This window comes from Ranitomeya variabilis, chromosome 2, assembly GCF_051348905.1.
Source record: "Ranitomeya variabilis isolate aRanVar5 chromosome 2, aRanVar5.hap1, whole genome shotgun sequence".
NCBI lineage: Eukaryota > Metazoa > Chordata > Amphibia > Anura > Dendrobatidae > Ranitomeya > Ranitomeya variabilis.
Window position 1 is genome coordinate 962404144 of NC_135233.1, and position 13068 is coordinate 962417211.

The following is a 13068-nucleotide window of genomic DNA, read 5'->3' on the forward strand; positions in this document are numbered from 1 at the left end:
ACGGCTGTCTGCACGGTCTCCGTGTGACTGCAGCTCGCCCTGTAGTCTGTGAGCAGCCGTAGCCTGGTTGTCTCCAGCTCAGGGTTGTTCACTGCGTCATACCGCCAAATCAATTTTAATTTTTTTTCAAGTAGTGTAGTCTGCTGGTAATTAATTTAAAAAAATCCTATTAGTGTCTTTCCACCCGTCTCCAGCTAATTTGTGGAAAAACACTACATAGGATAACGTAGAGGAGGGTTTTTGGGCCTTGCAGCGCCGTTTACGGCTGTCTGCACGGTCTCCGTGTGACTGCAGCTCGCCCTGTAGTCTGTGAGCAGCCGTAGCCTGGTTGTCTCCAGCTCAGGGTTGTTCACTGCGTCATACCGCCAAATCAATTTTAATTTTTTTTCAAGTAGTGTAGTCTGCTGCTAATTAATTTAAAAAAATCCTATTAGTGTCTTTCCACCCGTCTCCAGCTAATTTGTGGAAAAACACTACATAGGATAAAGTAGAGGAGGGTTTTTGGGCCTTGCAGCGCCGTTTACGGCTGTCTGCACGGTCTCCGTGTGACTGCAGCTCGCCCTGTAGTCTGTGAGCAGCCATAGCCTGGTTGTCTCCAGCTCAGGGTTGTTCACTGCGTCATACCGCCAAATCAATTTTCATTTTTTTTCAAGTAGTGTAGTCTGCTGCTAATTAATTTTAAAAAATCCTATTAGTGTCTTTCCACCCGTCTCCAGCTAATTTGTGGAAAAACACTACATAGGATAAAGTAGAGGAGGGTTTTTGGGCCTTGCAGCGCCGTTTACGGCTGTCTGCACGGTCTCCGTGTGACTGCAGCTCGCCCTGTAGTCTGTGAGCAGCCATAGCCTGGTTGTCTCCAGCTCAGGGTTGTTCACTGCGTCATACCGCCAAATCAATTTTCATTTTTTTTCAAGTAGTGTAGTCTGCTGCTAATTAATTTAAAAAAATCCTATTAGTGTCTTTCCACCCGTCTCCAGCTAATTTGTGGAAAAACACTACATAGGATAAAGTAGAGGAGGGTTTTTGGGCCTTGCAGCGCCGTTTACGTCTGTCTGCACGGTCTCTGTGTGACTGCAGCTCTATCTGTTGTCAGTTCAGCCCCCAAAAAAGAAATAAATAATAAAGTTCACCAAACACACCAGTTACACCACTTTACATTTGTGTAGGCCACATTAGCTCATATTAAAGTCTAGTCCACACTTTAGAAAATTAGTGTTTCTTATACCTGTTAGGAGGAGTTGCTCAGGAATAAGCACACAAATCCGTTAGTACTTTTCTGCTTATCTTTATCAGTCAACCAAGATGAAGAAGGCAGTGAGTAAGGCACGTGGGCGTGGGCGCGGAGCAGGGAGGGGACGTGGGGATTCTGTGCCTGCTGCGGGCACCGGTGACTCATCAGCACCCACTTTCACCAGGCAACAGTCGTTCATGCGCAGCTTTGTGTCAGAGCGCCGTACACCGCTGCTGCGTCAAGAACAAATTGAAGCTGTTGTCGGATGGATGGCAGCTAATGCATCAACTTCCATTAGTGCCACATCCTCTCAGACACAGAGCACTGGAGAGCAGCCATCTGTCTCTTCACCACCTGCCAAATTGCCCAGGCAGACAGAGAGCCCAGGACAGGAGCCGTCTCTACTTCTGTTCTCTGAATCTCTTGGCTTGGAAACAGGGGGCCAGCCAAGCAGCATTGGAGAAATGGAAGAAGAGGCAGGGTGCAGTGATGCCCAACAGCTTTTTCTGTCTTCCTCTGAAGAGGCGGGTGGGCCAGTGGCTCCGGTCACCACATCGCAGGCCGCATCAGCTGATGATGACACTCAGGTGCCACTTACTGGTGCGTGCTCTGCTGCTGAGACTACCCAGGAGGAGCAGTTGGGGGCAGAGGGTAGTGTAGATGATGAGGTCCTCGACCCATCTTGGCGTGAGGGACAGGAAGGTGGTGGGAGCAGCTCTGAGGAAGAGATTCCCCGTACGGCCCAAAGAGGGAGAGGGAGGGGGAAGACTGCGGATCCTGCAGCCTCCGCTTTGGCACCCGTTAGGAGCATGTCTCTTCCAAAAGCCAAAAAGGGCGCTCCCAAGACTTGCAGTGCCTGGTCCTTTTTTGACACAGTTGCAGATGACATTTGCTATGTCAGATGCAACGTGTGTCATCAAAAAGTCAAAAGAGGGAAAAATGTCAGCAACCTCAATACCTCCAACATGTGGAAACATGTGCGCAACAGGCACCCGGCGGAGTTAGAAAAACACACTGAAGAGGTAGGCCAACCAACAGCGGCAGCTACCACCTCATCAGCTCGTGTTGCCTCTTCCTCTAGCTCACACGCAGCTGGTTCGGCTTCCTCCCAGGATCGCCGTGGACGAACCTCTGGCCCTGTTGTCCAGAGACCCGCTGTAATTCCACCCGCAGCACCACTTTCCCAGTCATCCACACACTCCCAGCCCAGTCTACAGCCATCGGTAGTACAGGCATGGGAGAAAAGGCGGCCTTTCTCGTCAAACCACCCACGAGCACAGGCTCTGACTGCAGGCATTGCCAAACTGCTGTCACTGGAAATGCTGTCATTCAGGCTGGTGGAGACTGACAGCTTCCATAACTTGATGGCATTGGCAGTCCCACAGTACAATGTGCCCAGCCGCTTTTACTTGAGCAGGCAAGCCGTCCCTGCCCTGCACAAGCATGTGGAGGGACACATAAAACACGCGCTACTGAACGCCGTCAGTAGCAAGGTCCACCTCACCACCGATGCGTGGACCAGTCAACATGGACAGGGGCGATACCTTTCCCTCACTGCCCATTGGGTTAATGTCGTTGAGCCGGGTACAGACCGTGTGAGTGGCGCAGGACGTGTCCTGCCCACTCCAAGGATTGCAGGAATCCATTCTGTACGCATTGACTCCTCCTCTTACACCAGTTCCTCAGAATCATCGCTGCAGGAGCCGTCACAGTCCACCTCCACATGGACCCGTGATGAACGTGTACCTGTTACGACCGACATGAGCACAGCCGTGGCCAAACGTCAACAGGCCGTGTTGAAATTAATTTTTTTGGGGAATCGTAGCCACACAGCGCAGGAGCTCTGGAATGCCATCAAGCAGGAGAGCGGTGTGTGGTTTGTGCCAGCAAATCTCCAGCCAGGCATGGCAGTGTGTGATAATGGCCGAAATCTGGTGGCAGCTCTGGGCCTCGGCAACCTCACTCACATCCCATGTCTGGCACATGTGCTCAATTTGGTCGTGCAGAGCTTTTTGAGGGACTATCCGGATCTTGATGCACTGCTGCACAAGGTCCGCCTAGAGTGTGCTCACTTGCGGCGTTCCAGCACGGCAAAAGCGCGCATTGCGGCTCTGCAGCGCCGACACCGCCTGCCGGAACATCGCATCATATGTGACCTACCTACCAGGTGGAATTCCACGTTACATATGTTGGAGCGGTTGTGTGAGCAGCAGCAAGCTGTAATGGAGTACCAGCTGCTTCAGGCGCAAAAAAGTCGCAGTCAGCGCCGTACAGACTTCACAACCACAGAGTGGGCCACTATGAATGACGTCTGCCAGGTTTTGCGTCCCTTTGATTATTCCACGCGGATGGCGAGTGCAGATGATGCACTAGTCAGCATGACTGTCCCCCTTATCTGCCTGCTTGAAAAATCACTGCAATCGCTAAGGGATGATGTTGTGGAAGAGGTGGAGGATGAGAATTCACCATTTCCATCATCTTCTGGACAGTCAGCGCCACGTGGTTCCTCACAAACGCGTAGGCAGGGGACAGTTTGTGAGGAGGATGAGGAGGAGTCAATGGAGGAGGAAGACATCCGTCCAGAGGAGGGAGTTACACAATTGTCCAGTACTCAGTGTGTACAGCGAGGGTGGGGTGATGACGAGCAGGCAGAGATCACGCCTCCAGCAGGGGACAGCGTTTCTTGGGCAGTTGGCAGTCTGCAGCACATGGTGGATTACATGCTGCAGTGCCTGAGAAACGACCGCCGCATCGCCCACATTCTCAACATGTCTGATTATTGGGTGTTCACCCTCCTCGATCCTCGCTACCGGGACAACGTAGAAAGCCTCATCACACCGTTGAACCGGGAGCGAAAAATGCGGGAGTACCAAGACACACTGGTCAGTTCCATCATCTTCTCCATTCCAACTGAGAGAAGTGCTGCTACTGCATTCCAAAGCAGCTCAGTGCGTCCAGGCAGTGGTGGAGGCTCTGCACAAAGAGGGAGCAGAAGCAGTGCCTCTGCCCAAGGCAAGACCAGTATGGCCCAACTGTGGCACAGTTTTGTGTGCCCCCCACAAAAGTCTACACCATCACAGACGGCTCCAGTCAGCAGGAGGCAACGGTTCCGTCAGATGGTGACAGACTACATGTCTTGCCCTCTTGCTGTACTCCCAGACGGCTCTTCCCCTTTCAAGTTTTGGGTCTCAAAGCTGGATACATGGCCAGAGCTAAGCCAGTATGCATTGGAGGTGCTGTCTTGCCCTGCGGCCAGTGTATTATCGGAACGTGTCTTTAGTGCTGCAGGTGGTGTACTAACTGACCGTCGCATGCGACTATCCTCCGATAACGTTGACCGGCTTACTTTCCTGAAAATGAACAAGGCCTGGATCTCGCAGGAATTTGCCACTCCTCCTCCTGATTAAATAATTAGGTCACTGTATACGTTATCCAGGTCTCCTGTTGTGTTCATCTTTCTACCACCTGAACTTAAATTCCTGGGCTCCAACACCGCCAGTTGAGGCTCAGAAGTGCCGTCTGCACAGTCAAAACATACGACCCAGTGTTATTGGGTTTCAGTAACGTCAGCTGATCCCCAGCTGTGTAGCCGGCAATGTGTCATGCGACCGCCACGCTGACACAACAACTGAAATGTAAGGGAATCTGTCCCCCCCCCCCCAAGGCGTTTGTTACTGAAAGAGCCACCTTGTGCAGCAGTAATGCTGCACAAGGAAAAGGTAGCTATTTTTGTTTAGCTCCTTGCACACGCAGAACTTAACACTTATAAAATGTGTCCACTGATACCGTAAAACCGTCCCGGAGGAGGGACTTTCCTTCGTAATGTGACGCAGCACAGCCGTCATTCCTACCCCCCCGGCGCCGCGCACCGGCTCCTCAGCGTTGTTTTATTCCGTCCCGGAGCCTGCGCTGTTATGTTATCCCGTGGCCAGGCACACTTAGCGCTGCCCGTCTTCTGGCATCATTTGGTGTCAGGATGGCTGCGCCTGTGCGGCCGCGCTGGCCGAGAGCCCGCCTCGCAGTGTCTTCTGATTTAATCCCACTGGGGGCCTGGGATCCATGGACATGCGCAGTGCATATCTGAACCTCCACCTCTCACTCATCTCCCTATGGCTTCTTCAGACTGTTCGGTGTCAGCTGGTCCCTAATAGCATGCCACGGCCGTGACACCACACAGTCTTAAGAAGCCGTAGGGAGGGGAGTGAGAGGCGAGGATATGCACTGCGCATGTCCATGGATCCCAGGCCCCCAGTGGGATTAAATCAGAAGACACTGCGAGGCGGGCTCTCGGCCAGCGCGGCCGCACAGGCGCAGCCATCCTGACACCAAATGATGCCAGAAGACGGGCAGCGCTAAGTGTGCCTGGCCACGGGATAACATAACAGCGCAGGCTCCGGGACGGAATAAAACAACGCTGAGGAGCCGGTGCGCGGCGCCGGGGGGGTAGGAATGACGGCTGTGCTGCGTCACATTACGAAGGAAAGTCCCACCTCCGGGACGGTTTTACGGTTGCAGGGGACACATTTTATAAGTGTTTAGTTCTGTGTTTGCAAGGAGCATGATGAAAAGAGCCACCTTTTCCTTTTGCATCTTTTGTGCTGCACAAGCTGGCTCTTTCAGCTACAAACGCCTTGGGGGGGGGTTAAAGGTTCCCTTTCGACTTTCTCAGGCTTCGGCCTACATTGTGTTCCTCTGCTTTTCCACCTGTCCCTGGGCTCCAACACCGCCAGTTGCCGTCCAGAAGTGCTGTACGCACAGTCAACAGTCGCTCCTCTGTTATTGGGGTTCAGTAACGTCAGCTGTTCCCCTGCTGTGTGTGTGGCAATCCCTCCTACCTCCTCCAACCTCCTCCTCCTCCACCTGTCCCTGGGCTCCAACACCGCCAGTTGCCGTCCAGAAGTGCTGTACGCACAGTCAACAGTCCCTCCTCTGTTATTGGGGTTCAGTAACGTCAGCTGTTCCCCTGCTGTGTGTGTGGCAATCCCTCCTACCTCCTCCAACCTCCTCCTCCTCCACCTGTCCCTGGGCTCCAACACCGCCAGTTGCCGTCCAGAAGTGCTGTACGCACAGTCAACAGTCGCTCCTCTGTTATTGGGGTTCAGTAACGTCAGCTGTTCCCCTGCTGTGTGTGTGGCAATCCCTCCTACCTCCTCCAACCTCCTCCTCCTCCACCTGTCCCTGGGCTCCAACACCGCCAGTTGCCGTCCAGAAGTGCTGTACGCACAGTCAACAGTCCCTCCTCTGTTATTGGGGTTCAGTAACGTCAGCTGTTCCCCTGCTGTGTGTGTGGCAATCCCTCCTACCTCCTCCAACCTCCTCCTCCTCCACCTGTCCCTGGGCTCCAACACCGCCAGTTGCCGTCCAGAAGTGCTGTACGCACAGTCAACAGTCCCTCCTCTGTTATTGGGGTTCAGTAACGTCAGCTGTTCCCCTGCTGTGTGTGTGGCAATCCCTCCTACCTCCTCCAACCTCCTCCTCCTCCTCCACCTGTCCCTGGGCTCCAACACCGCCAGTTGCCGTCCAGAAGTGCTGTACGCACAGTCAACAGTCCCTCCTCTGTTATTGGGGTTCAGTAACGTCAGCTGTTCCCCTGCTGTGTGTGTGGCAATCCCTCCTACCTCCTCCAACCTCCTCCTCCTCCACCTGTCCCTGGGCTCCAACACCGCCAGTTGCCGTCCAGAAGTGCTGTACGCACAGTCAACAGTCCCTCCTCTGTTATTGGGGTTCAGTAACGTCAGCTGTTCCCCTGCTGTGTGTGTGGCAATCCCTCCTACCTCCTCCAACCTCCTCCACCTGTCCCTGGGCTCCAACACCGCCAGTTGCCGTCCAGAAGTGCTGTACGCACAGTCAACAGTCCCTCCTCTGTTATTGGGGTTCAGTAACGTCAGCTGTTCCCCTGCTGTGTGTGTGGCAATCCCTCCTACCTCCTCCAACCTCCTCCTCCTCCACCTGTCCCTGGGCTCCAACAACGCCAGTTGCCGTCCAGAAGTGCTGTACGCACAGAGCCAAACACCTCGCCAATGTGTTAGTGGGGTTCAGCACCGCCAGCTGTTCCCCTGCTGTGTATACGGCAATGTGTACTGCGACCGCCACGCAGGCACAACAAGTTAAATTTAAGGGAACCTGTCCCCCCCCCCCCCAGGCGTTTGTTACTGAAGGAGCCACCTTGTGCAGCAGTAATGATGCAAAGGGAAAAAGTGCCTCTTTTCGTGGTGCTCCTTTCAGATGCTGAACCTAACACTTATGAAATGTGTCCCCTCACAGCGTTCAACCGTCCGGTAGGTGGAACTTTCCTTTGTCATGTGACGCAGCACAGCCGTCATTTTTACCCCCTTGGCGCCGTACGCGGCCTCCTCAGCGTTGTTTGAATCTGTCCCGGAGCCTGCGCTGTTAGGTTACCCCTTGGCCATGCACACATTTTGCGCTGCCCGTCTTCTGACATCATTTGCTGTCAGGCTGGCTGCGCCTGTGTGGGTGCGCTGTCCGAGATTCAGCCTCGCGGTGTCGTGTAATGTAATCCCACCGCGGGCCTGTGATCCGTGGACATGCGCAGTGCATATCCTCGCCTCTCACTCCCCTCCCTACGGCTTCTTCAGACTGTTCGTTGTCAGCTGGTCCCTAATAGCATGCCACGGCCGTGACACCGCACAGTCTTAAGAAGCCGTAGGGAGGGGAGTGAGAGGCGAGGATATGCACTGCGCATGTCCACGGATCACAGGCCCGCGGTGGGATTACATTACACGACACCGCGAGGCTGAATCTCGGACAGCGCACCCACACAGGCGCAGCCAGCCTGACAGCAAATGATGTCAGAAGACGGGCAGCGCAAAATGTGTGCATGGCCAAGGGGTAACCAAACAGCGCAGGCTCCGGGACAGATTCAAACAACGCTGAGGAGGCCGCGTACGGCGCCAAGGGGGTAAAAATGACGGCTGTGCTGCGTCACATGACAAAGGAAAGTTCCACCTACCGGACGGTTGAACGCTGTGAGGGGACACATTTCATAAGTGTTAGGTTCAGCATCTGCAAGGACCATAATTAAAAGAGCTAAGTTTACCTTTTCCAGCATTAGTGCTGTACACGATGGCTCTTCCAGCTACAAACGCCTGGGGGGGGGGGTTAAAGGTTTCCTTTCAACTTGCTCCAGTGCAGGCTTCGGCCTACACTCCGCTCCCCCTGCTCCTCCTGCTGACCCTGGGCTCTAACACCGTCAGTTGGGGCCCAGATGTGCTAGCTGCACAGAGAAAAACACCAGCCAATGTGTCAGTGGGGTTCAGCACCGCCAGCTGTTCCCCTGCTGTGCAGCCGGCAACGTGTCCTGCAACTGCCACGCAGGCACAACAGACCCAAAAGCTGCCGCCAGTGTAGGCTTCGGCCTACACTCTGCTCCATCTCCTCCTCCTGCTGACCCCGGGCTCCAACACCGCCAGTTGGGGCCCGGTACTGCTAGCTGCACAGAGAAAAACACCAGCCAATGTGTCAGTGGGGTTCAGCACCGCCAGCTGTTCCCCTGCTGTGCAGCCGGCATCGTGTCCTGCAAAAGCCACGCAGACACAAGAACTGAAATTGAAGGGAACCTGTCCCCCCTCCCCCAGGCGTTTGTACGTTTTAAAGGCCACCTTGTACAGCGGTAATGCTGCATGTGTGCAAGGTGGCTCATAAACGTATTCTCCTCGCACATGTGGAACTGAAAACACGTCTAAAATGTGTCCTCTGTGTGACCATTTAACCGTCCCGGTGGTGTGACTTTCCTTTGTAATGACACGCTGCAACCCCCTTGGTAGCGCTGCCCGTCTTCTGGCATCATGGTTTGGCTGCCTGCGCCTCTGCGGCCGCCCTGACCCACACAACGCCCCTCGTTGTCTTAGTTATTGGGACTGCGAGGGTGTGATTGATGGGCATGATCAGTGCATCAGTTCGCCTGTCCCTCATCTCCTTCCGCCTTCTGCGGACTGTGCGGCTTCATGGCCGTGGCATGCGATAAGGGATCAGATGACGCCGCACAGTCTGAAGCGGGTGTAAGGACCCGAGTGTGAGAGGCGAACATATGTGCTGCGCCAGGCCCTGAATCCCAGCCCCGCAGTGTTTTAACAATGTTAAGACACTGCGGGGCTGGGATTCATGGTCATCGCGAAATGCACCGGCCGACATTAAATGATGCCAGAACATGGGCAGCGCTAACAGCGCTAGGCCAGGGGATAACACGACAGCGCAGACTCCTGTACAGCAAATAACGCTCAGGAGGCTGCACCCAGCACCAAGGTGGGATTCTTGACATCTGTGCTGCGTCTCATTACAAAGGGAACTCGCGCCTCCAACACAGTTTGACTGTATAAAGGGCTAAATGTTATACGTGTTTCACTCAGCGTGTGCAAGGAGCGAAATTAAAAGAGCAACCTTTGACTTGTGCAGCACTACTGCTGCATAAGCTGTGGCTCTTCTACTTTGTAACCCCTGAGGGGGGGTTAAAGGTTACCTTTGAAATTGGTTCAATTAGGCTTCGGCCTACACTCTGCTCCCCCTGCAGAGCCCTGGGCTCCAACACCGCCAGTTGGGGCCCGGTACTGCTAGCTGCACAGAGAAAAACACCAGCCAATGTGTCAGTGGGGTTCAGCACCGCCAGCTGTTCCCCTGCTGTGCAGCCGGCAACGTGTCCTGCAACTGCCACGCAGGCACAACAGACCCAAAAGCTGCCGCCAGTGCAGGCTTCGGCCTACACTCTGCTCCATCTCCTCCTCCTGCTGACCCCGGGCTCCAACACCGCCAGTTGGGGCCCGGTACTGCTAGCTGCACAGAGAAAAACACCAGCCAATGTGTCAGTGGGGTTCAGCACCGCCAGCTGTTCCCCTGCTGTGCAGCCGGCATCGTGTCCTGCAAAAGCCACGCAGACACTTGCTCTTGTACCTTCTGCTCCCCATCCTGGTTCCAGTACCGTCAGCTGGTTCCGGGCAGAGCCTTTGGCTTAGGTGCCTCCCTCTGGGTATCCGAGTTCCACCAACGTCAGGTGGTCCTTGGTAGTGCTTTCAGGCACGGGTACCTCCTGCTTAGTAACCGGGTTCCAGTAACGTCAGCTGGTCCTCGGTAGTTCCATTGGCTCTTGGACCTTCGGCTACCCATCCGGGTTCCAGCACCGTCAGCTGGTTCTCGGCAGTGTCTTTTGCTCTTGTACCTTCTGCTCCCCATCCTGGTTCCAGTACCGTCAGCTGGTTCCGGGCAGAGCCTTTGGCTTAGGTGCCTCCCTCTGGGTATCCGAGTTCCACCAACGTCAGGTGGTCCTTGGTAGTGCTTTCAGGCACGGGTACCTCCTGCTTAGTAACCGGGTTCCAGTAACGTCAGCTGGTCCTCGGTAGTTCCATTGGCTCTTGGACCTTCGGGTAGCCATCCGAGTTCCAGTTCCATCAGCTGGTTCTCGGCATTTTCTCAGCCTTCTTGTACCTTCTGCTACATTTCCAAGTTCAAGAGACTAAACACGATGACCCGGAAGAACACCCCTAAGATGACGACGACACCAGAGACGACAACCACCGTGATGACGACGACCCTGGAGACGATGACCCTGAAGACCACCGTGATGACGACGACCCCGGAGACGACGACCCTGAAGACCACCCCGATGACGACGACCCCGGAGACGACGACCCTGGAGACGACGACGACCTGGAAGACCGAGAAGCAGAAGAACAAGAGGCTGCAGAACAAAGAGCAGAAGAACATTAAGCATAACACTAAATATCAGAGCAAAAAATATTATCTAAATTATAAGCAGAAGAAGACTAAGCAGTGTATGGGGGTGAGTCCGTTCCTCCTCGTGGTGCCCCTGGATAAAGCCTGATGCTGCAGGCCAAACTGAACGCGGACAAATGTAACTCTTTTGTGACAGGCAGAACGGAAGGTGTAATCTTCAAACTTTTATAGATAACAACTACGGGAATGCCTGTCACAAATAAGAATATGATGAAGAAGTAGAATATGATGAAGATAATAGTAAAATAAAAAGAATATGAACAATGTAACCCAAAAAATAATAGGTAGAAGATGAAGAAGAAGATGAATAAGGTGAAGAAGTTGATGTCAAAGAAGCTGATGATGAGGATAATGAAGAAGAAAGCGTGGGAGAAGTAAAAAAGAAGGTGAAGGGCGTTGAAGTAGTGATAGTGAAACATCAATATGTGACATAAAAAAAAAAAAAATAACATAGTCAAATTCTTTCTAACGCCGAACGTCATAAAAAAAAAAAAAAAATCCTGCTATTCTATTACATTGGGCTAAACCTCTGTGCCTTTAATGTCTCCGCCACGTCCCCCAATACATCCTACATTATTCTTAGTTGTTTTCCTTCATGTAGAATGAACCTACAAGTGTATAAAGGGTTTATTTTAATTCCGATATTTTCGTCCCATTGACTTGCATTGGGATCGGGTATCGGTATCGGATTGGATCCGATATTTTGACGGTATCGGCCGATACTTTCCGATACCGATACTTTCCGATATCGGAAAGTATCGCTCAACACTAGTCATCGGTGCTCTTTGGCCTTATCCCGCTCATTCGTATTACAATAATTACACAGAGAATTACGCCTGTGCAGGAGCACAATGGAGGACATAGTGTCAATGACAAAGGATGCTTCACCCACAAGAAGCAGGGAAGAAGCACAGTGATCTTAAGTAGATAAGAGGCACCGATGAAGACCAGAGATGTCCATCAGACCGGACCACCTTTAAGTATAATACAAGCTACATTTGCTGCCTTGCAGAGTGGACTGGGGACATCTAGGCAGTATTCTAGTATGCTGCAACAGAGAATTTACAGGTGTTGGCTGTATTTTCTATGGGGAAACCTGGTGATAACTTCCCTTTAACCCTGACAATTTCTAAAAACCATGCAATGTGCACTCTACATTACTTTACTTATAGAACAATTTGTTTAAAGTTTTTTTTTACACTTCAAAATGAAGTCTAATTTTCAATCTATACTTTGTTTCATTAAGATTGATTTAAGGGGTAAAAGCGGGACTGTGCTTCTAACTGCGTTGGCGCCTATGCCATTAATGGCACTCTTAATATACTTTTTAACCTCCTCTAAACATTGAGTTATTCCCATGATTAAATAGTTTCCACCTATTCAATTAAAAAGGGATAACTTGTGAATCAGTGGGGTTCTAACCACAGGGACCCCACCAATCCTAAAACAGGGCTCTAAAATGCCCCATCATAAACAAGCTGTGGTTGGGCATGAGTACCACCGCTACATTCCCCCTCTGTGCTTGGCCATCTTTGGCAGTCCAGTAAACCATGGATGGAGCAGTGGTGCAGATGCTCCACTGTTTCATTCTGTACTGCACACCCCCGCTCTCGGAATCAATGCAGAATCCAATAGTTAAGGAGGAGGATCGTCCATTTAAATACACAAAGATGTGATCATCAGATATATAGTTTTCAGACTGTATAACATTTATATTCAATACGTTATTTAAAAGGCAAAAACATTTCATTACAGTATGAAAACAAAATTTATCATAGGAATCAAATTATCCAATTTATGTTAGTGGAAGTTATATAAACCGCTTACTTCATGTGTTGATAAATCTATAGTGTCCATATCACATGTCCCACATCCAGATTCAGGAGTCCAAATATTTGGTATATAATTTCCAAAATAGTTAAGCTGAACCTGAAAAGGTTAAAAAAAATGCCATAGAGGTTTTATAAAATATAAAAAGGTCACATTTAGAGTAGAAAATTATATACAAACAAATACATGCAAAAAATTAAAGCAAAGAATGACAACAAAATGTAACCAGTTACAGAATAAAAAGGAGGCTTCTTTGTATGTCA

General features: G+C 51.8%; 1 protein-coding gene across 2 annotated transcripts in view; it reads right to left on the minus strand.

Moving 5' to 3' along the window:
* The window catches only part of PLOD2 (procollagen-lysine,2-oxoglutarate 5-dioxygenase 2), a 229774-nt gene that overhangs the window by 56927 nt on the left and 159779 nt on the right, over nucleotides 1–13068 (minus strand). For both annotated transcript variants that reach the window (XM_077290813.1, XM_077290812.1), the window contains exon 8: nucleotides 12803–12904. In XM_077290813.1, coding sequence (XP_077146928.1) covers nucleotides 12803–12904 — 102 coding nt within the window. The remainder of the gene's footprint in view (nucleotides 1–12802; nucleotides 12905–13068) is intronic.